General features: G+C 41.3%; 1 protein-coding gene across 1 annotated transcript; it reads left to right on the forward strand.

The window, feature by feature from the left end:
- Window positions 1–1343: 1343 nt before the first annotated feature.
- lhcgr (luteinizing hormone/choriogonadotropin receptor) lies at window positions 1344–24446 on the forward strand. Its single transcript, XM_023993580.2, has 13 exons — window positions 1344–1743; window positions 14337–14408; window positions 14526–14600; window positions 14932–15006; window positions 16003–16086; window positions 16765–16842; window positions 17043–17111; window positions 17232–17306; window positions 18693–18878; window positions 20947–21018; window positions 21937–22133; window positions 22653–23110; window positions 23520–24446. Exons 1-13 carry the CDS (start codon window positions 1565–1567, stop codon window positions 24084–24086), a joined length of 2187 nt encoding a protein of 728 aa, XP_023849348.1. The 5' UTR covers window positions 1344–1564; the 3' UTR covers window positions 24087–24446.

The raw sequence follows: 24446 nt of genomic DNA on the forward strand, positions 1-24446 counted from the left end.
GTCGCCTCCACAAACAAGGCCCTTCTCCCCCGATTGCTCAGCTTGGCTGGGCGGCCAGCTCTAGGAAGAGTCTTGTGGGTTCCAAAAGTCTTCCATTTAAGAATGATGGTCACTGTGTTCTTGGGGACCTTCAATGCTGGAGACATTTTTTGGTACCCTTCCTCAGATCTGTGCCTCGACACAATCCTGTCTAGGAGCTCTACAGACAATTCCTTTCGACCTCATTGCTTGGTTTTTGCTCTGACATGCACTGTCAACTGTGGGACCTAATATGGACAGGTGTGTGTCTTTCCAAATCATGTCCAATCAATTACATTTACCACAGGTGCAGTCCAATCAAGTTGTAGAAACATCTCTATGATGATCAACGGAAACAGGATGCACCCGACCTCAATTTCGAGTCTAATAGCAAAGGGTCTGAATATTTATGTAAATAAGGTATTTCTGATTTTGATTTTTAATCAATTTATGGGGTATTGTGTGTAGATTGATGAGGAAACATTTTATTTAATCCATTTTAGAATAAGGCTGTAATGTAACAAAATGTGGGAAATGGGAAGGGGTCTGAATACTTTCCGAATGCACTGTACACTCCCAGTAATTTATTGGGTAAAACACCAACGCTTTGGCATCACTGTGCCTTCTTCAGGGTAATGTCATGAATGCTTGAGCCAGGTAATGTAGACAAAAAATGCAATTAGTGCAACCAATGACAATACATGGAACCCAAATATATTTGATCCTGTGATACAGGCCATATGGCAAAGGGAGGGGTGGGGTGGGTGGAACTTAAAAGAACTGCAATAAAAACTATGACATTTCCAAAATTCCACTCCATTTCATTCCCCATTTGATCCTCTTTCAAGGTCCCTTTGGCCTTCTGTTCTGCCAAATGCAAACTGGCACATAGGCTAGAAGATATTGTTCTTATCTTGAATTAGGCCTATCTCTTGTCTCTGGTGCAATAATGCAAAACAAGCTGTTGGAAACCATTCTATTATGGTGCATTTCCACTAGGCTTAGACAGGGCTTGAACTAATAGGGCTTGGGACCTCCATAATAAAACATTCAGAAATGTGATATTTTATGAGAGTTAATATGTTGATATTTAATACGTTTATATTTTATTGAAGTTATACTGTATCTTGCCTCAGAATAGATACATAATCAAGTAATTATGTCATGTTTGAGAGGTAGACTATGGGTAGATACTGTAGGTTAATGCCAGAAAGGACCATGACATCCCCGGGCCCTTGCAATCGCTATAATACTGACAGTTCACACGTGACGCGGAGAGATTAAGGGGTAGGCGGGACTGGGGAGCATCTGGTGCGCTCGCGTCTGCACAATGCGCTCAAGGCACTATTTGGAATTTATTTCACAGGCTATCCTTTCGATGGATAGAGCAATGTTTGTTTCTTCCTCCATTAAAACGTACGCTGCATCAATCCACCAAGTCTGTTCCAACAGAAGGACGTAAATGGTTGTCATCATCATCTTTGCTGCTCCTACTGTATGTGGTCCTTGGGATTTATTGCTTCAATTTGAGAAGTAGGATAATTCAATGATGTCGATATCGCTGTTGTTCCTGTTCTACCCGTCTGTTTTGCTCTTCTTTGGCTTTGGCTGCCGGTACGCTTCGAGCTTTGTGTGTCCGGGGATCTGCCGATGTTCCTCCAACACAATTAGATGTAACAACATCACGGAGAAGTCCGTTCCAATGAGCGAAAGGGGTCCAAGACTGTAAGTGATTTATATTACATCTGAGCTGATTCATATTTTGTGGATGGACATGGTAACAAGAATTTACATAATATTGGTGCGCATTTACACACGGGTAAATCAATTGGAACCAGAGAGCATGCATGCAAATACAATGTTAAATTAGTTAACTGTTTTTTTTWATGAAAGATTAGGCATGTATGGTGGTGTTTTAAAAAGCACAAATGCTCAATTCTATTATTATTTGCCTTGATAGACTACTATTGGTGTTACTTTCAGAAAATGTATCCATTACATATAACATATGTCTACGGGGCGGCAGGTAGCCTAGTGTTTAGCGCGTTGGGCCAGTAACCGGAAAGTTGCTGTTCGAATCACGGAGTTGACAAAGTACAAATCTGTCGTTTTTCCCCTGAACAACGCAGTTAACCCATTGTTCCTAGGCCGTCATCGTAAATAACAATTTGTTCTTAACTGACTTGCCTAGTTAAATATATATATATATATATATATATATATATATATATATATATATATATTAAACGTTTCCATTGGGTACGCTGTGGATGCACAGGATGAAGCTTTCTAAATCTACGAAAACGTGCTCTCTATGCATTTGAAAAATCCCAGCAACATATTTTTTTTGTTGCTTTATACCCAACAAGCTCTAGCTACTGAATTGATATAATGGTCCGGATACCTTCCTCCAGTCCTGAGAGGCTGACTAAGAGAAGTTATGTTCTGCTGTTTCATCCTCAAATCCCTAGGCTCTAAAACACTATGTGGCTAACGTTGTGGATTTTTTATTACTTTATTTGGATATGACTAAATGCAGGTGTTCTATTGAATTCTACTCAATTTGAAACATACTAGCCTGTGTGTGTGTCTGTGTGTGTGTGTGTGTGTGTGTGTGTGTGTGTGTGTGTGTGTGGAGAGAGGTCCAAAGTTGTAAATTAGTTCAAAGCAAATCTCTCTTGGCAGAGTATAGAGGCCATCTCCTGCAGTCAAGTTTCCATTAAAGGGATAGCTCACTTTTCTGAAGTTTAGCTTAGGATTGCTACATGCTGCAAAATTGTGAGCCAGATGATTCTTGAAATTGTTAAATAACCAGTTAATGGATTTACAAATGTTTCAGAGGACACAACAACACCCTATAGAGAAGTCGAAAATAAGCCTTTAAAGCTGTCTGTCTGCAAGCCACATTTTGGCAGGGGGTTTTGGGGTTTTGGCGTTATAAAACCCCTATAAGTCTTCTCCTAGATAATTTGCTGAGGTCATTTTTACACAGCAAATTCTCCAGTGTTAAATCAACACTGACAGTGTTAAATGTAACATCTAGTTAGTGTAAAGCCTTTTTTGCATATTTCCTAGAGGGCCTTGCCTGTCGAGTGAATTGTAAAGTTATGACTGTATTTGTTAGGGACAGTGACATAGTTGTTGTGTTCATAAATGTTCAGTCCTATGGCCTTCACCAGTGAGATACTAAGCTAATATGTTAACATTCAAATGTAATTATTCAACACAATAACAAATATTTAATAAGGCCTTATTTTGAGGGCCAAGTTTTACCCTAATACAGTGACCTGAAACTGATGTTTTTCAGGCCTGCAAGTCACATTATGATGGCTTGCAAAGTGATGTGTAATTCTTATTGGAATCCAGCCAGAGTGGGGATATCCAACATTTAGAATTTTTATTCCCCTGCAGCCTGCATTCAGAACGACTGCAGGTTTGGAAAACTTAAGACATCTAAACTGGAACAACCATTTCAGTAACGGGTGCAATAAGTCACAGATTGGATTAGTTTAGAAAAATGTATGTAATTTATATTTGAGTAGCATAATATTAATCAATGTACATGCAAAAAAATAGATATTGAAACAAACAATTTCAGTATAGCCTTCTGGGAAATATGATAATGATGGGCGTGGTTTTGGTTTAACACTGGTTATTAACGCCAACACTGGTGTTCTTTTGATCCAATGCGTTTTAATTTAACACTTACATCATTCATTTAACACCAGTATGAAAATGTTAACTGAATCATGTCCAGGCAGTCTTCGCAAATGACCATGTTGTACCTTTAAGAGGCTAAAGCCACAAAATACCTAATGGATTGGCATGGTATCAGTTATCTGTTGTTGATTTTTCAATCTAACATTTCTAGTGTTGATTCAGGAGAAAACTATGTTTTTTGTTCCCAAATCCTAATCAAATTTTATTGGTCACAAACACGTGTTTAGCAGATGTTATTGAGGGTGTAGCGAAATGATTGTGCTTCTAGCTCCGACAGTGCAGTAATATCTAACAAGTAATATCTAACAATTACACAACATATACCCAATACATGCAAATCTAGTAAAGGAATTAAGAATATAAAAATATATGGACTAGCAATGTCAGAGTGGCATAGAATAAGATACAGCAGAATAGTATAGGATACAGTATATACATATGAGATGGGTAATGCAAGATTTGTAGACATTATTAAAGTGACTAGTGTTCAGTTTATTAAAGTCTATGTATATAGGCAGCAGCCTCTATGTACTAGTGATGGCTATTTAACAGTCTGATGGCCTTGAGATAGAAGCTGTTTTTCAGTCTCTCGGTCCCAGCTTTGACGCACCTGTACTGACCTCACCTTCTGGATGATAGCGGGGTGAACAGGCAGTGGCTCGGGTGGTTGTTGTCCTTGATGATCTTTTTGACCTTCCTGTGACATCGGGTGCTATAGGTGTCCTGGAGGGCAGGTCGGTGATGCGTTGGGCAGACTGCACCACCCTCTGGAGAGCCCTGCGTTTGCGGTCGGTGCAGTTGCTGTACCAAGCGATGATACAGCACGACAGTGTCACGGCCGTCGTAAGGAGGAGACCAAGGTGCAGCGTGGTCAGCGTACATATTCCTTTATTTATTATGACGCCGACAAAAACAATAGACAATCAAAAAACAACCGTGAAGCTAAAGGGCTATGTGCCACAAACAAAGTTAACCTCCCACAAAGACAGGTGGGAATAAGGGCTACCTAAGTATGGTTCTCAATCAGAGACAACGATAGACAGCTGTCCCTGATTGAGAACCCTACCCGGCCAAAACATAGAAATACAAATAATAGAACTAAAGAACATAGAATACCCACCCCAAATCACACCCTGACCAAACCAAATAGAGACATAAAAAGGATCTCTAAGGTCAGGGCGTGACACACAGGATCCTCTCGATTGTGAATCTGTAAAAGTTTATGAGGGTTTTAGGTGCCAAGACAAATTTCTTCATCCTCCTGAGGTTGAAAAGGCGCTGTTGTGCCTTCTTCACCACACTGTCTGTGTGAGTGGACAATTTCAGTTTTTCAGTGTTGTGTACACCGAGGAACTTGAAGCTTTCCACCTTCTCCACTGCGGTCCCATCGATGTGGATCGGGGGGTACTCCCTCTGCTGTTTCCTGAAGTCCATGATCATCTCATTTGTTTTGTTGACATTGAGTCAGAGGTTATTTTCCTGGCATCACACTCCCAGAGCCCTCACCTCCTCCCTGTAGGCTGTCTGGTCATTGTTGGTAATCAAGCCTACTACTGTTGTGTCATCTGCAAACTTGAGGATTGAGTTGGAGGCGTGCTTGGCCACGCAGTCATGGGTGAACAGGGAGTACAGGAGGGGACTGAGCACACACCCTTGTGTAGCCCCAGTGTTGAGGATCAGCAGAGTGGAAGTGATGTTTCCTACCTTCACCACCTGGGGGCGGCCCATCAGGCAGTCCAGGACCCAGTTACACAGGGTGGGGTTCAGTCCCAGGGCCTCGAGCTTAATGATGAACCTGGAGGGTACTATGGTGTTTAATGCTGAGCTATAGTCTATGAACAGCATTCTTACATATGTATTCCTCTTGTCCAGATGGGATAGGGCAGTGTGCAGTGTGATGGCAATTGCATCGTCTGTGGATCTATTGGGGTGGTAAGCAAATTGAAGTTGGTCTAGTTCAGTTACCTTTGTCTTCTTGGGTACAGGAAAAATGGTGGCCATCTTGAAGCATGTGGGGAGAGCAGACTGGGATAGGGAGAGATTGAATATGTCCGTAAACACACCAGCCAGCTGGTCTGCGCATGCTCTGAGGACGCGGCTAGTGATGCCGTCTGGGCAGGCAGCCTTGCGAGGGTTAACACGCTTAAATGTCTTACTCACATCGGCCACGGTGAAGGAGAGCCCACAGTCCTTGGTAGCGGGTCGCGTCGGTGGCACTGTGTTATCCTCAAAGCGGGCAAAGAAGGTGTTTAGCTTGTCTGGAGCGAGACGTCAGTGTCCGCGTCATGGCTGGTTTTCCTTTTGTAGTCCGTCTGTAGACCCTGCCACAAGCTTCTAGTGTCTGAGCCATTGAATTGCGACTCCACTTTGTCTCTATACTGACGTTTTGCCTGTTTGATTGCTTTGCGAAGGGAATAACTACACTGTTTGTATTCTGCCATATTCCCAGTCACCTTTCCATGGTTAAGTGCGGTGATGTGCGGTGATGTGCGGTGATGTGCGGTGATGTGCGCTTTCAGTTTTGCGCGAATACTGCCATCTATCCACGGTTTCTGGTTAGTGTAGGTTTTAATAGTTACAATAGGTACAACATCTCCTGTACACTTCCTGATAAACTCAGTCACTGTATCCGAGTGTATTTGTCAATGTTTTTCTCGGAAGCTACCCGGAACATATCCAAGTCCGTCTGATCAAAACAATCTTGAAGCGTGGGTTCCGATTGGTCAGACCAGCGTTGAATAGTCCTTAGCACGGGTACTTCCTGTTTGAGTTTCTGCCTATAGAAAGGGAGGAGCAAAATTAAGTCGTGGTCAGATTTGTCAAAAAGAGAGCGGGGGAGGGTCTTATAGGCATCCCTGAAGTTGYAGTAACAGTGGTCGAGTGTTTTGGCAGCGCAAGTACTACAGTCGATATATTGGTAGAACTTCTGTATTGTTTTTCTCAAATTTGCTTTGTTAAAATCCCCAGCTACAATAAATGCAGCCTCAGGATATGTGGTTTCCAGTTTGCATAAAGTCCAGTGGAGTTCTTTCAACATGTGAATATTTTTCACGAGATGTCACAGGCACTGCAAACAGAAATTACTTGTTAGGATGTCACCGGAACTTCAAAAAACAGTCACAGTGTTTTCAACTTACATATTTGACAGACTTCAACTATGTTTACTTATATAGTCTTTATTTTTCAACATGTCCTCACCTGCAATTTGAACTCACAACCTCTTGGTTCACATCTTCCTGCTATGCACCATGTCTGTGTCAGTGACTGATTTCACCTGTATTCCTACACTTTGGATATCAAAGTAAATCTCAACTTTGTATAATACACAAAAAAAATCTTAATCATAGTGATTCAGGATTAACATTAAAGCAGGAAAATATGCCCCACCAACATTAGACAACTATACAGAAAACCCTCAAATTGCTGAAATAAGTAAATGAAATTAACGATGCAAGAATAGCCAGAAAAAAGACATGCTCCGGAACTTTGGCGACTAGTAAGTCTTTTTTTAACCTCCCGCTTTGGGCTGGATGTGTCAATGTGTAGTTCGTACATGCATAATCTATAAGCAGAATTACCGTGTTACCTCAATTAGCCACAAAATCCCTAGTTTGAAAGTGACTGTTTTTCTGAAAGCTGTGATGCATAATTTCCCCAAAATTTTCACCCTCGTGAGCCAGCCTCCTAGCAATTAGAGTTCAATCAATGAGCTTCAGCCCCTCGCCATTTGAGTGACAGCTACCAAGATATACACACAGCAGAGTGAGAGAGAGAGCAATGACATGGTGCACATATCTGGACATATGTGACGTAGTACGCAATTGTCGGGGATCACTTTTGGCTCGAGTGCTGCTTTCAGAACTACTGGCCAAAAAGTATGCAAAAGTATCGGACAATCTCCTTAACTGATAACTAAAATAGCAGCGCAGATGGCACTCTTTTGCTAAGTGCAGAGATGTATTATAGGTAATGAATCTGTAGTGGACTTCTGAGAATGCTACAGACTTTTTGGAGCAGCAGAAATGTAAGTGTACCCCTAACTCCAGAGGTTGTGAGTTCAAATCCCACTATGGTCATACTGAAAAGTCAGTACTAAGTTATCATGTCGTCATTGATTAAAGCTTTTTACACTATTTTAGCTGAACAGTTAAAAACCGCCATACCATTTACCATTTATCAACAACAACAAAAAACATACCATTTAATTATTTCCCTTGCAAAATAAAACTTGAAATTTGCAATTTCACAATGTGAAATCATGTGAAAACAAAAGAGACACATGTGAGGTCAGATGTCAACATGTATTACATTTAGAGATCACATGTTAACATGTTTTCACTTCACATGTGGAATTGCAAGTTCACATGTGAAAAAGAAAACATGTGAAAATCACATTTGCAGTTCCACATGTAAGAAACATTCACATGTGAAAATCTAACTCTCACATGTGGAATTGCATTTTTTCATGTGAGAAACTTTCAAATGTTGTCATATGTGTAGTTTCATGGTATCTCATGTTGAAATTTTGCATCCCCATGTTGTCACATTTATTTCACATGATGTCAAATGTTTTCACATGTGTAGTTTCATGTTATCACATGTAGCTTTTAATTTTTCTTTTTTTACATGTTATCACATTAACTTCACATGTGAAACACTTGTGATCACATATGAAATTCGTTTGGTTTTCATGTCCCTGACATCACTTGCTCAAATTCTAACCAACTGTTGAGACCCCAACTGAGTTCTGAAAAAAATAATATAAACAACAATTTTGGGAAATTGATCCGCGGGTCTACAAAACGGTTTATATCTCCTTAACTGTTTATATCTTCCAAACCACAGAGTTACATTAAAGCGAACTAATCGGCCATTCCATTTGAGTGACCCTGTCCTCCATTTCTTATTCTAATGTCACGATGGGCCTCGTATGAGGTTACATTAGCTGGTGGTTACATTAGCTGGTGTTTGGACATCTGTAGGGGCTCGGCTCAATGAGGAGACCTGTCAATGTGGCTTTTGTAAATTGAGAGATTGTCCAAACACTCTCACACACAAATAAAAACAAGCCCTTGTTCCCTGCATTAGTGGAGAGCGATGGGTCTGAGTGATTCATCAAGTCTGTTACAGTTGTCTGTTACAAAATAGCATTGTTCAATAATTGTGTCAGTATTGTCTATTGAAAAAACAGAAAAATACTTTTGGCCATGACTGTTATACAGTACATGATGGAGTTCAGAGTTAACAGTGTGCTGCTTTATGTACAGTGCGCTCCAAAAGTATTGGGACATTCACAAACGTTTTGTTGTTCTGGCTCTGTACTCCAGCCATTTGGATTTGAAATGATACAATGACTCTGAGATTAAAGTGCAGACTGTATTTTCATCCATACCAACTGAACTGTTTAGAAATTACAGCACTTTTTGTATATAGTCCCCCCATTTTAGGGGAGCAAAAAAATAATTTTTATCTGTATTAAAGAAGTCAAAGTTTAGTATTTGGTCCCATATTCCTAGCACTCAGTGATTACATCTAGCTGGTGACTCTACAAACTTGTTGGATGCATTTGCTGTTTGTTTTGGTTGTGTTTCAGATTATTTTGTGCCCAATGGTAAATAAGGTATTGTGTCATTTTAAAGTCACATTTATTGTAAATAAGAATACAATATGTGTCTATACGCTCCTACATTAATGTGGATGTTACCATGATTATGGATAGTCCTGAATGAATCATGAATAATGATGAGTAAGAAAGTTAGACGCACAAAAATCATACCCATGCAATAAATATAACCTCTCCTGTTATTGTAATGGTGAGAGATTAGCATGTCATGGGGTGTATGATATTTGTTCTCACTTTCTCACTTTCTCATTCATCATTATTCACGATAAAAAAAAAAAAAAGCCAAATATCCCATTTGAGAAACATCTGCAGTGCAGACTCAATATCTCCTGTCATGAAATGCATACTTCTGTTCGACTAGATGATTAGCAGTCCCATATTGCATTAGATTTTACACTGTTCATACTAATGTCAGTTTCACTATAGATTAGAATTTATGGACAAAGACCTTAAAATAAATCAGATTTTTTATATAATTAGCTTTTTTAATATAAAACTTTGGAGTTATTGGAGATGTATCATAAACCGTTGAATAGTGTATTTATGTAGTTATTGAAAGTGTAACATTATCTGTGAAACATTTTATATCTAGCTGTTTATTTGAAAATGAAAGACCTGTTACTTTGAAAATAATCTCTGTGTCACACCCTAATCTGTTTCACCTGTCTTTGTGATTGTCTCCTCCACCAGGTGTCGCCCATCTTCCCCATTATCCCCTGTGCATTTATACCGGTGTTCTCTGTTTGTCTGGTGCCAGTTCGTCATGTCTGTCAAGTCAACCAGCATTTTTGTATCAGTTCTTGCTTTTCCACCGTCTCTCTTTTCTTGTCCTCCTGGTTTTGACACTTGCCTGTCCTGAGCCTGCCCGCCTGACCCTGAGCCTGCCTGCTGTCCTGTACCTTTTCCCCGTCTCGGGATTATCCGACCGCTGCCTGACCTGAGTCTGCCTGCCGTCCTGTACCTTTGCCCCTGTTGCTGTAATAAACATTGTTACTTCGGCACAGTCTGCATCTGGGTCTTACCTTATTCTGATAGTACGAACTTGCCATGACTGACCCAGCAGACCCGGGCCAGCTGCGCGACGCCATCTCCTCCCAAGGAGCCACCATCGGGAGGCACAAGGAACTGCTCCGTGGCCTTATGGAGGGGGTCCAAATGTTGGCTGAACGACATAACCGGGCATTGAGCAGTTTGCTGGAGCGATTCCGCGGGTTGTCTGGGAGGCAGCCTACCACAGCCCCTCAGTAACCCAGCTGCTAGCAGCGCCGTCTCATCGGCCACTCCACCTTCTCGGGAGCCCCGTTTACCCCCCCACCCCCGGAACGCTTCAATGGAGAGTCGACCATATGTCGGGCGTTTCTAGCTCAGTGTGCCCTCATTTTCGAGCTTCAGCCCTCCTCCTTCCCCTAGGCTATCTTGGAGCGAGCCGATCTCATCACGCTGATGTCCGGGAGGGCTCTCACCTGGGCTACTGCTGTATGGGAACAGCAGCCGGCCATATGTGTTAGTCTGGAGGGGTTCATGGGAGAGGTGAAGGTTTTTTACGCCCCGTTCTCCTGGAGAGAAGCTGCCCGGGAGCTAATCCAGCTTCGGCAGGACTCCTGCAGTGTGGCTGACTATACAGTGGATTTCCGCACGTTGGCAGCAGAGAGTGCTTGGAACCAGGAAGAACTGTTCGATTTGTTCCTGCACAGCGTCTCGGAGGAGGTCAACAGATCTCGATTCCCTCATCGCTTTGACCATCCAAATCGATGTCCGACTACGGGAACGATGGAGGGATATGAAATTCGACTTTGCTCGCACGTCCAGGGATTCCACCTTGCCTCCGAGTTTACTTGAATTTCAGAGATCAGTGACCTATTTTGAAGCAACACACTCTTAACTGCACTCCATCATATACTGGATTGTCACGTTCTGACCATAGTTCTTGTGTGTTTTGCTTGTTTTAGTGTTGGTCAGGACGTGAGCTGGGTGGGRATTCTATGTTGTGTGTCTAGTTTGTCTGTTTCTATGTTTGGCCTAATATGGTTCTCAATCAGAGACAGGTGTTTTGTGTTGTCTCTGATTGGGAATCATATATAGGTGGCTTGTTTTGTGTTGGGGTTGGTGGGTGGTTGTTTCATGTCTTTGTGTTTCTCTGCAGGAGAAACACTAGGACTGTATCGGTTTGCCACATTTTATTATTTTGTTATTTGTAAGTGTTCACAGTTTTGTAATTAAACATGTTGAGCACTGGCTACGCTGCGTGTTGGTCCGATCCTTGCTACACCTTCTCTTCTCGTGAAGAGGAGGAAGGCTGCCGTTACATGTATACTGTAACAGTAATGGTAAAACAATTTTCTGTCATGTAACTCATTTTTCAATATACGCTGTGATGACGGGACTATTGGAGAACAAAACCCAGGAAATAATACATAGACTATTAGTTTTTTGTCTAGTTTAGTCATGTGTGCTATAGTTCTGCTGTCTAACCCATGTCCTTTACCTCCAGATCACATTTCTGCTGTCCTGCACGCATCACAAACAGATTATTACATGTGCAGTTTCTATGAGTGAAAACCTTCCTTACGGTTGTTTCTTTGTTGCAATAGTTATCGTAATCTTCATTAGATATACAGTAAATATAGTTAAAATAATGTACACTACCGTTCAAAAGTTTGAGGTCACTTAGAAATGCCTTTATTTGTAAAAAAAAAAAAAAGCAATTTTTTGTCCAATAAAATAACATCAAATTTATCAGAAATACAGTGTAGACATTGTTAATGTTGTAAATGACTATTGTAGCTGGAAACTGCAGATTTTTTATGGATATCTACATAGGCGTACAGAGGCCCATTATAAACAACCATCCCTCCTGTGTTCCAATGGCACATTGTGTTAGCTAATCCAAGTTTATAATTTTAAAAAGCTAATTGATCATTAGAAAACCATTTGCAATTATGTTAGCCCAGCTGAAAACTGTTGTCCTGATTAAAGAAGCAATAAAACTGGCCTTCATTAGACTAGTTGAGTAACTCATCAGCATTTGTGGGTTCGATTACAGGCTCAAAATGGACAGAAACAAATAAATTTCTTCTGAAACTCGTCAGTCTATTCTTGTTCTGAGAAATGAAGGCTATTCCATGCGAGAAAATTGCCAAGAAACTAAAGATCTCGTACAATGCTGTGTACTACTCCCTTCACAGAACAGCACAAACTGGGTCTAACCAGAATAGAAAGAGGAGTGGGAGYCCCRGSTGCACAACTGAGCAAGAGGACAAGTACATTAGAGTGTCTAGTTAGAGAAACAGACGCCTCACAAGTCCTCAACTGGCAGCTTCATTAAATAGTACCTGCAAAATACGTCTCGACATCAACAGTGAAGAGGCGACTCCGGGTTGCTGGCCTTCTAGGCAGAGTTGCAAAGAAAATTTGTTTTGTGGGGGGTTTGTATCATTTGATTTTCACAACATGCCTACCACTTTGAAGATGCTAAATATTTTTTAATGTGAAACAAACAAGAAATAAGACAAAAAAACTGAAAACTTGAGCGTGCATAACTATTTACCCCCCCAAAGTCAATACTTTGTAGAGCCACCTTTTGCAGTAATTACAGCTGGAAGTCTCTTGGGGTATGTCTCTATAAGCTTGGCACGTCTAGCCACTAGGATTTTTGGCAAAACTGCTCCAGCCCCTTCAAGTTGGATGGGTTCCGCTGGTGTACATCAATCTTTAAGTCATACCACATATTCTCAATTGGATTGAGGTCTGGGATTTGACTTAAACCTCTCGAGTGTTGCTTTAGCAGTATGCTTAGGGTCATTGTCCTGCTGGAAGGTGAACCTCCATCCCAGTCTCAAATCTCTGGAAGACTGAAACAGGTTTCCCTCAAGAATGTAGCGCCATCCATCATGCCTTCAATTCTGACCAGTTTCCCAGTCCCTGCCGATGAAAAATGGGGATGGTGTTATACGGGTGATGGGAGGTGTTGGGTTTGCGACAGACATAGCATTTTCCTTGATGGCCAAAAAGCAACATTTTGTCTCATCTGACCAGAGTACCTTCTTCCATATTTTTGGGGAGTCTCCCACATGCCTTTTGGTGTTTGCTCATTTTTTTCTTTAAGCAATGGCTTTTTTCTGGCCACTCTTCCTTAAAGCCCAGCTCTGGGGGCGTGTACGGCTTAAAGTGGTCCTATGGACAGATACTCCAATCTCCGCTGTGGAGCTTTGCAGCTCCTTCAGGGTTATCTTTGGTCTCTTTGTTGCCTCTCTGATTAATGCCATCCTTGCCTGGTCTGTGAGTTTTGGTGGGCGGCCCTCTCTTGGCAGGTTTGTTGCGGTGCCATATTCTTTCCATTTTGTTATAATGGATTTAATGGTGCTCCGTGGGATGTTCAAAGTTTCTGATATTTTTTGATAACCCGACCCTGACTTCTCCACAACTTTGTCCCTGACCTGTAAGGAGAGCTCCTTGATCTTCATGGTGCCGCTTGCTTGGTGGTGCCCCTTGCTTAGTGGTGTTGCAGACTCTGGGCCCTTTCAGAACAGGTGTATATATACTGGAGATCATGTGACAGATTATGTGACACTTAGATTGCACACAGGTGGACTTTATTTAACTAATTATGTGACTTCTGAAGGTAATTGGTTGCACCATATCTTATTTAGGGGCGTAATAGCAAAGGGGGTGAATACATATGCATGCACCACTTTTCTGTTTTTTGATTTTTTTGATTTTTATGAAACAAGTAATTTTTTTCATTTCACTTCACCAATTTGTACTATTTTGTGTATGTCCACAACTTCAGACAGGGAATTATTTCAAGACCACACACTTCCTTGACTGTTAACAAAATGTCTTATTTGACTTACTAAAAGTAAACACATACTATTGTATTGAATTAAAGTTTGGTTCCTTTTCGATGGTCTGTCAAATAGTTTAAAAGTAACATTTTATATAATATTGTCTTTCTGACTGTTCCCATACTTCTCAGGGTCCTGAAGCATCTGACTATGAGCACTATAGCCAGCCACACCTTTGATGGCCTGAGAAGAGTCCAGCATATGTGAGTATCAAATATCAATCTGGGGTTGATCCATATCAATTCAATTGCTTTTTGACCACACCCCTTTTGATTGTGAATTGTTCAAAATAACCAGTTTTTGCTTGGTGGGTCTTTTAGAGAAATCGGTCAAAGTGTTGCCTTGGAAACTATAGAGACCCTTGCCTTCAACAATCTTCTCGACCTCAATGAAATGTGAGTGTGTTTCCACCCAGGGGCAGAACATGTATCCTCAAAGAAGAGTTTAGTTTGCTTTCTTGTATGGGCTGATCTTTCTTCAAGATGGTGTTCTAGATTTGCAAGTGATGTATGTGACGTTTAGTAATATGTCATCGTAAGTGACGTATAACTAATATGTCAGCTTGGGTGACATACAGTATAACTAAAATGGTTAAATGTCACTCTTTTGACTTATCCTACTGAGACCATGTTGCGAATATATTGTAAAGGGACTGGCTGAAATCAAGCGGGTTCTGTATATCAGATGTGTGCTGTATGTGACGTCATGTACATTTTTGTTTCACAGCTTCATTAAGAACACACGGAGCCTGGTGCACATCGCTCGAAGGACGTTCAACAACCTTCCTAAGCTGCGTTATCTGTGAGAGGCCTTCTGAACTTTAAGAGATACCAGAGACCATACCGTACTATACTATGTCTGTGTCTCAAATGGCACCCTATTCCTATTATAGTCCACTACTTTGTATTCCCTTTATAGTGAACTACTTTTGACCAGGACCAGGGCTCTGGTCAGAAGTAGCACACTATAAAGGGATTATGCTGCCATTTGGGATGCAACCTATCTCTCTCTGCATAGTGAGGACTTGTTCCACTCTAGATAATGCTACCTGTCTGGTTTATTCATTCACATACTTTCTTATACTCTGCTACAATGTACATGTTGACACTTTGACCTCACAATAGTTCATTTCAGTTCAGTAAATCTTTATTGTTCCCAGTGCATGTACTGTGTGTATAAAACATGAACTCCATGACATAGACTGACCAGGTGAAACCAGGTGAAAGCTATGATCCCTTATTGATGTCACCTGTTAAATCCACTTCAATCAGTGTAGATGAAGGGGAGAAGACAGGTTAAAGAAGGATTTTTAAGCCTTGAGACAATTGAGACATGGATTGTGTACAGTATGTGTGCCATTCAGAGGTTGAATGGGCAAGACAAAATATTTAAGTTCCTTTGAACGGGGTATGGTAGTAGGTGCCAGGCACACTGGTTTGAGTGTGTCAAGAACTGCTGCTGGGTTTTTCACGCTTAACAGTTTCCTGTGTGTATCAAGAATGGTCCACCACCCAAAGGACATCCAGCCAACTTGACACAACTGTGGGAAGCATTGGAGTCAACATGGACCAGCATCCCTGTGGAACACTTTCGACAGCTTGTAGTCAATGCCCCAGCAACTCAATATTAGAAAGATTTTCCTAATGTTTTGTACACTCAGTGTATATTGTACATACAATACATAGAAACTATATGATACAACATACATAAGGGATAGCAAGACCTCGGTAAGGTAGAGCAAATAGGTTATTATTGTGTTATGAAGTAATATAATACAGTCTTGTTATGCATTAACAGGAGTATATCCAACACTGGGATAACAGTGTTTCCTGACATGACTTCTATCCATTCTCTGGAACCTTGGAACCAAAATTTTGTCTTGTAAGTATGTGAAGAAAAAAAGTGGTGCTCCAACAACATGAGAAGAGGTGCTGCCTTAAATCCTAGTGGAGTCCATAAGAGGTAGAGATGCGAAAACTCTCCATTAAAACTATTTTTTTTATTCGAAATTCATTAAAAACACTGTGACTTTCATCAGACAGAGTCTGTAAGTATGGGTCAGTGACGTTGAAGGACTTGTCGACACTGTTGAAAAGTAAATATAGGCCTAAACAGTATTATATCAACTTAATCAATTTAATGGGAGACCAGATGCTGCTGGAAGTGGTGTTGGAGGGCCAGTAGGAGGCACTCTTTCCTCTGGTCTAAAAATATCCCAATGCCCCAGGGCAGTGATTGGGGACACTGCCCTGTGTAGGGTGCCATCTTTCGGATGGGACGTTAAARGGGTGTCCTGACTCTCTGAGGTCATTAAAGATCCCATCGCACTTATCGTAAGAGTAGGGGTGTTAACCCCGGTGTCCTGGCTAAATTCCCAATCTGGCCCTCAAACCATCACGGTCACCTAATAATTTACGATTGGCTCATTCACCCCCCTCCTCTCCCCTGTAACTATTCCCCAGTTCGTTGCTGTAAATGAGAACGTGTTCTCAGTCAACTTACCTGGTAAAATAACTTATAAATAAAAAATACATAAATAATCAAAAATGTGTCTTACAGGGATATCTGTGACAACCTCTATCTTCTATCAATACCAGTAAATGCTTTCGTTGGCATGACAACTGAATATACTGCAATGTAAGTACTGTGTTATTATAATGGCTAGACCTACTTTTTCCAATCCAAAGGAGAATATAGTCCTAAAAGCCTGAAGTGTGAAAATGATATTGCTATACTGAATGGCATTTAAAGTCACTAACTCTCATTATTGCCTACTCAGGATCTGGGATCTAGGCCTTAATGCCAATGGTGTTAACATTGCTTTCTCTCTATTCCAGGAACCTGTTCAACAACGGCATTAGAGAAATACAAGACTATGCCTTTAATGGGACCAAGATAAATAAATTGTAGTATTTCCCATACTTTTAACATTTCAACTTATTTTTTTACAATGATAGCAAATGGCTAAATAAACCTGTATCAATAAACAATGCTATTTACATCTACTTTGTTTTATGTGTTCTCAGGGTTTTAAAGAATAACCGAAACCTCAAAGTGATCCATAGGGAAGCTTTTAAAGGAGCGGTGGGCCCTAGGATACTGTAAGTGACACGCTTTAAGACTATCAATATTTGGTCTTTATTCTATGTTTCCTTTATTTAGTCAGGTTATCACAAGACTATATGAAGTCATGGTAACCTTCCCACAGCTGCAGGGATCAACTACACATACTAGAAAGGCATGCAGTACACACACTGTAAGTCACTTTAGAAGTCGAAAATCTATCTAATGCATGCGCTTCTGCTTCTAGCTCCATTGGAATTTGTACAGTACCAGTCAAAAGTTTGGACACACCTACTCAATCAAGGGTTTTTCTTTATTTTTACTATTTTCTACATTGTAGAATAATAGTCAGTACATCAAAACTATGAAATAACACATATGGAATCATGTAGTAACCAAAAAGGTTTTATCTTTTATATTTGAGATTCTTCAAAGTAGCCACCCTTTGCCTTGATGACATCTTTGCACACTCTTGGCATTCTCTCAACCAGCTTCACCTGGAATGCTTTTCCAACAGTCTTGAAGGAGTTCCCATATATGCTGAGCACTTGTTGGCTGCTTTTCCTTCACACTGCGGTCCAACTCATCCCAAACCATCTCAATTGGGTTGAGGTCGGTTGATTGTGGAGGCCAGGTCATCTGATGCAGCACCATTACTCTCACTCTTGGTCAAATAGCCCTTACACAGCCTGGATGTCACGTTCTGACCTTAGTTCCTTTTTTATGTCTTTATTTTAGTTGGTCAGGGCGTGAGTTGGGTTGGGCATTCTATGTTGTTTTTCTATGTTTTGTTCTGTTGTTATATTTCTATGTGTTTGGCCTAGTATGGTTCTCAATCAGAGGCAGGTGTCAGTCGTTGTCTCTGATTGGGAGCCATATTTAGGTAGCCTGTTTTCTAGTGTGTTTTGAGGGTGGTTGTTTCCTGTGTTAGTGTTTGCACCATACGGGACTGTTTCGGTTGTTTGTTTGTACTTTTGTTATTTTGTTCAGTGTTCTGTTGAGTTATTAAATATCTCATTATGGACACTTACCACGCTGCACATTGGTCCGATCCTTGCTACTCCTCCTCAGACGAAGAGGAGTGTGTTGGGTCATTGTCCTGTTGAAAAACAAATGATAGTCCCACTAAGCGCTGTGTAAGGGCTATTCTACAATGTATAAAATAGTAAAAATAAAGAAAAACCCTTGAATGAGTAGGTGTGTCCAAACTTTTGACTGGTACTGTAATATCCTCAAAAACCTTTGTATCCTCTGTGTTGAGTGAATGAGTTACGATGATGACAGCTTCCATCCATTCTGAACCCTTTGCCATGTCTGTAATTAGAGCTCTGATGAATGCCTGAGTGAGTGAGTTCATTAGTGAGTGAGAAAATGAATTAATAAAAACCTTTATTATGATTGTGTTTTCGCTGTATGTTTTCCAGAGATGTCTCGTCGACGGCGATAGAGACTTTGCCATCCCATGGCCTCAATTCTGTCGTGGAGCTGGTTGCCCGTACAGCCTACGGCCTAAAGAGACTACCCCCTTTCAGGGGTCTGGGCAACCTGCAGAAAGCACACCTCACCTACAACAGCCACTGCTGTGCCTTACTCACCTGGGACACACACAGGTGGCATAATCCCATTCACACCAGAAGAGGCTGGTGGGAGGAGCTATAGGAGGACAGGCTCATTGTAATGGCTGGAATGGAATGGTATCAATCACATCAGACATATGAAACCACATGTTTGACCCTGTTCCATTTCAGCGAGCCATCCTCCTATAGCTCCTCCAACCAGCCTCTTCTGATTCACACCAGGGCCAAGTGTCAAAGGCAGGATTTGAACCTGGGTCTCCCACAGGAGAAACCAGTGTCTTGACGTTAGACCAAGAGGAAACTTACTTTAGGGTTGACGGACAGGGATTTTCTCATTTCGAGGGATATAACTAGTAATTAAGTGGGCTATTCCTAGTATAAGTTTGGAATTAATGAGACAATGGTCTTCAATACCCTTCAAATGAATCCCATGAATTGTTTACAGGATGCAGCTGGAATCAGTCTCTAGGGCATGGTTTAAAGATAATGTCATCTCGGAACCCAAAACCAAGTAGTGTTTGCTGGACAGCTAGCAGTCTATTACAAGAGACTAAATATATTGTATCTCATTTTAGGTTGGGGGCCCCGGTGCACGTTCGATGCGTGCCCGTTTGGTAATCTGGCCCTGTGTGTGTGTGTGTGTGTGTGTGTGTGTGTGTGTGTGTGTGTTGGTGTGTGTGGTGTGTGTGTGTGTGTGTGTGTGTGTGTGTGTGTGTTGTGTGTGTGTGTGTGTGTGTGTGTGTGTTGTGTGTGTGTGTGTGTGTGTGTGGTGTGTGTGTGTGTGTGTGTGTGTGTGTGTGTGTGTGTGACGCAGCTCTCATGCCAGTCTCTCCTTATTGCTGTTAACCAAATCAAATGTTCATGTCCTAATATAAGTGATACTCTACCACTGCTTTATGATAATGTCTTGAGAATCAAAAACATATGTCTCTCCGACTGACTGTTTCCCCAAAGCATATCAGTACAAGATCAAAGCATGACCACGTTGCAGTTCCTCTGGAGACAGGCAGCAAGAGGTTGGGAGCCCACAGATAGCATATGATAGAAAAATGTGTAGAATTGCAGGAATTTGCTTTAAAACGGCAACATGTTCCCTCAGCCTCATGGCAAAATGTGTATAATAGCAGGAAATTAGCTTTAAAACTGCAAGATTGTATAATAACATTGTAAAACTGCCAATTTTTCTCTCTGCACCATGGCAAACTGTGTTGAAATGAAAGAGGTCGGTGCCAGGGTCCCAAATGCGGTAGCTGGCTCTACACACACACACACACACACACACACACACACACACACACACACACACACACCACACACACACACACACACACCACACCACACACACACACACACACACACACACCACACACACACACACACACACACACACACACACACACACATACAGCTGTATTTTCATGAAATGTAAGGACTTTTTGGAGTGTAAACCATTTTTGGAGCATTAAAAATCCTATTTTCCCTAACCCTAAACCTAACCCTAATACTTAATAACCCTAACATTATACCCCAAAACCCTTTCACTAAGCCTAACCCTAACCCTAACCCCAACCCCCCCTAACCCCAAAACCCTTAAAATACCATTTGAACAAATTCAGGACCTGAAAAAAGTCCTGACTGTTCAAAACAGTTCTTGTTTTTCTACCTTTTCAGGATATTAAGGTGAAATGTTAGGACATTGGGGTCCTGATAATGTAGGAAAACAAGTGCACGCACACAAACAAACACACACTTTGTCTCTCTCTCTATCGCTCTTTCTCCCACTCCCCCTCTCTCTTTTACTGTAATCATTCAAGCTCACAGGTCTAACAACACAGGATCATAAATGGGAACAATATCTGTTTCAGTCTGTTGCAGTTTATCAATGAGGTTCACAATGAAATCAAGACCAGACACTCATGGTAGTATGCTCCAAATATAGAGATGGAAAAGAGAGAACACCTCCTATCTTTTTGATCATGGCTTCTGTGATGGCATAAACAGTGCCATTTTTGGCTATCTTGTGGCAAGTGCGCCATCTATACATCTCTATGGCTCCAAGCTGATTTTGAACCCAGATTTAATTGACCTCTATCTCCCCTAGGGATTCTCCAATCAACGCAGCACAACATAATGGATCTAGGCCTACGTATTGTGATGACAGTCCGTCTGAAAAGTGAGTTTCTTTTGCTTCTTCGTTTACTACTTCAGTAGTTTAAATGTTCAGTGCAGCCATTTTTATCTCAATATCAAATAATTTCTGGTTAACAATTATGCGACTTATTGTGATTATTTTAAATAAAAAAATAATCAAAAATAGCTTTTTAGTAAAGGGCAATTTCTCAAGCAAGGATTTTGAGTGGGGAGGGGAAAACGGAAAATTTGCTGTTAGTGGCAGAGAGGTTTGGTACTCTCTTTCTTATTGATTTATTAACTAATGTACCGCATGGTGATGTCACCATAAAGGCCAAAACTCCATCCCACCAAAAAAACAACTCTTACACTAAAAGGGCATTATCATAATTTTCACAATTTCATATTATTATTCCAACCTCATAGTGTGGAAATATATATTAAACATGGTAAATCACGTTTTTGACTGCACTGGAATTGCTAAGTTTGTAGATCCATCCGTTTTGACTAAGAGGCATCTTCAGTGAAGGTGCCTTATTTGCCTAATTCCTAATTTGAGTAATTAATCATCTATTGATTATGACTTTTCAGGGATCCCATTTAAACTATCTGATTAGAAATGCCACTACTTGTCTGAACTAAAGTGAACTGTTTTTCATCCAGTCCTGCAATACTAGTCATGATCAATACTAGTCATGATCATCATGATCAATCATGACCTTTCAGTTATGACCTTTCATCTCTCCACCTTTGAACTATGGAAACAGGTTTTTCTATCTAGCCAATGGATTGTAGCCTCATATTACCAGACTAATTCATGTAAGTCCACAAGATCTGTCTGGCTCGCGACGCTAAATGCATTAGTCTTCGGGGAAAAATAAATGTCAATATAATTATACAGTCATAAAACTTTAGTGACCATTGACCTACTCTTTACAGCTCTCGCTTCCTGTACCACCAGGTTTCCAGCTGGTATGGTGGACTCATCCGACACATCCCTACTGGTGGAAATACATGGAACAAATGAAGATATCGAAGATGAGTCCTACGGAGGTGTGGATTTCCAGTATCCAGAACTAGGGTTATACTGTCAGACCAGACCAACCCTCCAGTGTACACCAGAGGCTGACGCCTTTAACCCGTGTGAAGACATAGCAGGTAGAATCAAGAATTGCTGCACTCAACTCAGCTTAGTCCCTTAGCAAAAGTCTTTGGATACAGAGTTAAAAAGACAAACTGGAAAAGGAAAACCCTCATTCACTGTAATAGTCTTTAGACGTTTTAATGTTATTTCAAGCAGTCAAGAGGTCAAACAAAGGGACAAAAGTATTTGGATGCAGGGTTAAAAAGACATAAACTGGGAAAAGAAAACCCTTATTCACTGTAATAGTCCTTAGACGTTTTAATGTATTTCAAGCAGTCAAGAGGTCAAACAAACGGACATGTTTTGGCGACAGCCTTTTACTGAAAGAACAGAAGGCCTAGGCATGATGCACAAACATTCAGAGATTACTTTGTCCACTGTTATTTTACTGTTTTACTATCTTTATTTCTTAATAATAATTGTAAAAATGGTATCTAATGTTGTTGCGCACCTTTACATGTATTTTCTGTAAGAAATGTGTTGTATAAATGAAGTTTGATTGAGTTTGACTGTTTTTCCCTTGTTAACTCCAGGTTTCAGTTTTCTCAGAGTCGCCATCTGGTTCATCAACATCCTGGCGATCATTGGCAACCTGACGGTCCTCCTCATCTTCTTCACCAGCCGCTGTAAACTCACCGTGCCACGCTTCCTCATGTGTCACCTGGCCTTCGCTGACTTCTGCATCGGCGTCTACCTCCTTATGATCGCCGCGGTCGACCTCCACACCCGAGGCCACTACAGTGAGCACGCCATCGATTGGCAGACGGGAGCAGGTTGTAGTGCGGCGGGCTTCCTGTCTGTGTTCGGTGGGGAGCTGTCGGTTTACACGTTGTCGACTATCACTCTGGAGCGCTGGCATACGATAACTCATGCCTTGCAGCTGGAGAAGAGGCTAGGCCTGGCGCAGGCTGCTGGCATCATGGCTGGAGGGTGGTTGATCTGTCTGGGGATGGCCATGCTCCCCCTGGTGGGGGTCAGCAGCTACAGCAGGGTATATAATGCACTGTACTATAAAAAAAAATAACAGAACAATGGACGGCAGAGTATACCTAGTGCTTCTAAACAGAATAGTGGCTGACATTTTCTGTCCATTTTTCAATGATTCTACATGTTGAATCCACGCAAATAGCCACCACTAGTCTGCACCCAGCAGGTGGTTGCTATAACACACTGCAGCGACAGAACGCAATGACCATCCATTGTTGTGTTAAAAAACACACCGCAGCGACAGCAAGTGATGGCCGTTCATCGTTGTTGCTATAACACACCGCGGCAAAAGAAAGCAATGACCGTCCATCGTTCTGTGTGTTCTTTACATTATTTTCCCAGAGGAGAAAATTGGTTAGGACACTTTTTTTCATTACTGCTGTATATTAAATAACACAATAAATATTTTTCAGGTGAGCATGTGCCTTCCCATGGACGTAAAGACTCCTCTGGCCCAGGCTTTCATCCTCCTGCTCCTCCTCTTCAACGTGGGGGCGTTCCTGGTGGTCTGCGTCTGCTACGTCCTCATCTACCTGGCAGTACGGAACCCCCAGTTCCCCAGCCGCAGTGCAGACGCCAAGATCGCTAAACGCATGGCTGTCCTCATCTTCACCGACCTCCTCTGCATGGCACCCATCTCGTTCTTCGCTATATCCGCAGCCTTTAAGGTTCCGCTCATCACCGTCACCAACTCCAAGATACTCCTGGTGTTGTTCTTTCCTATCAATTCCTGTGCCAACCCTTTCCTCTATGCCATCTTTACTAAGGCTTTCAGGAAAGATGTTTATCTGTTACTGAGTAACATGGGCTGCTGCGAGAATATAGCTAATATGTACAGGATGAAGGCCTATTGCTCTGAGAATTTGGTGAAGAGTAGTTCTGAGAACAAAGGGACTCTGATTTGCACAACACTAAGGATGGACCCTCTGCCATTGCAGAGCCAACAGCTGAAAGATGATGGAGATTTGGGGACAATCTGAAATGGCACCCTATACCTGAAATACATTTTTTCAAAGAGGATGAAGAATAGACTAAGCTTTTTTATTTTGTTCTATTCATTATCATCAACAGTAGCAACAAGTGACCTTACAGTATTGTATTTTGTAGTGAAATTCACTGGTTACTACAGTCTTACTGGGGGGGGGGGGGGGGTTATTGTTCGGATGGGACTTTTCTTTAACTTTTTTCTTTAACTGGGTCTTACAGTAGAACCAGGATTGTCTGCAATTTACTGTAAATCAAAGAGACGGTAAACATTTGAACTCCAATGTAATTCTCATATGGCTAAATGTGTCATTCAACCAAATTGTATTTAAATAAAACAACATTTTCTGTTGGCA

The sequence above is a fragment of the Salvelinus sp. IW2-2015 genome, linkage group LG8 (genome assembly GCF_002910315.2).
Source record: "Salvelinus sp. IW2-2015 linkage group LG8, ASM291031v2, whole genome shotgun sequence".
Taxonomy (NCBI): Eukaryota; Metazoa; Chordata; class Actinopteri; order Salmoniformes; family Salmonidae; genus Salvelinus; species Salvelinus sp. IW2-2015.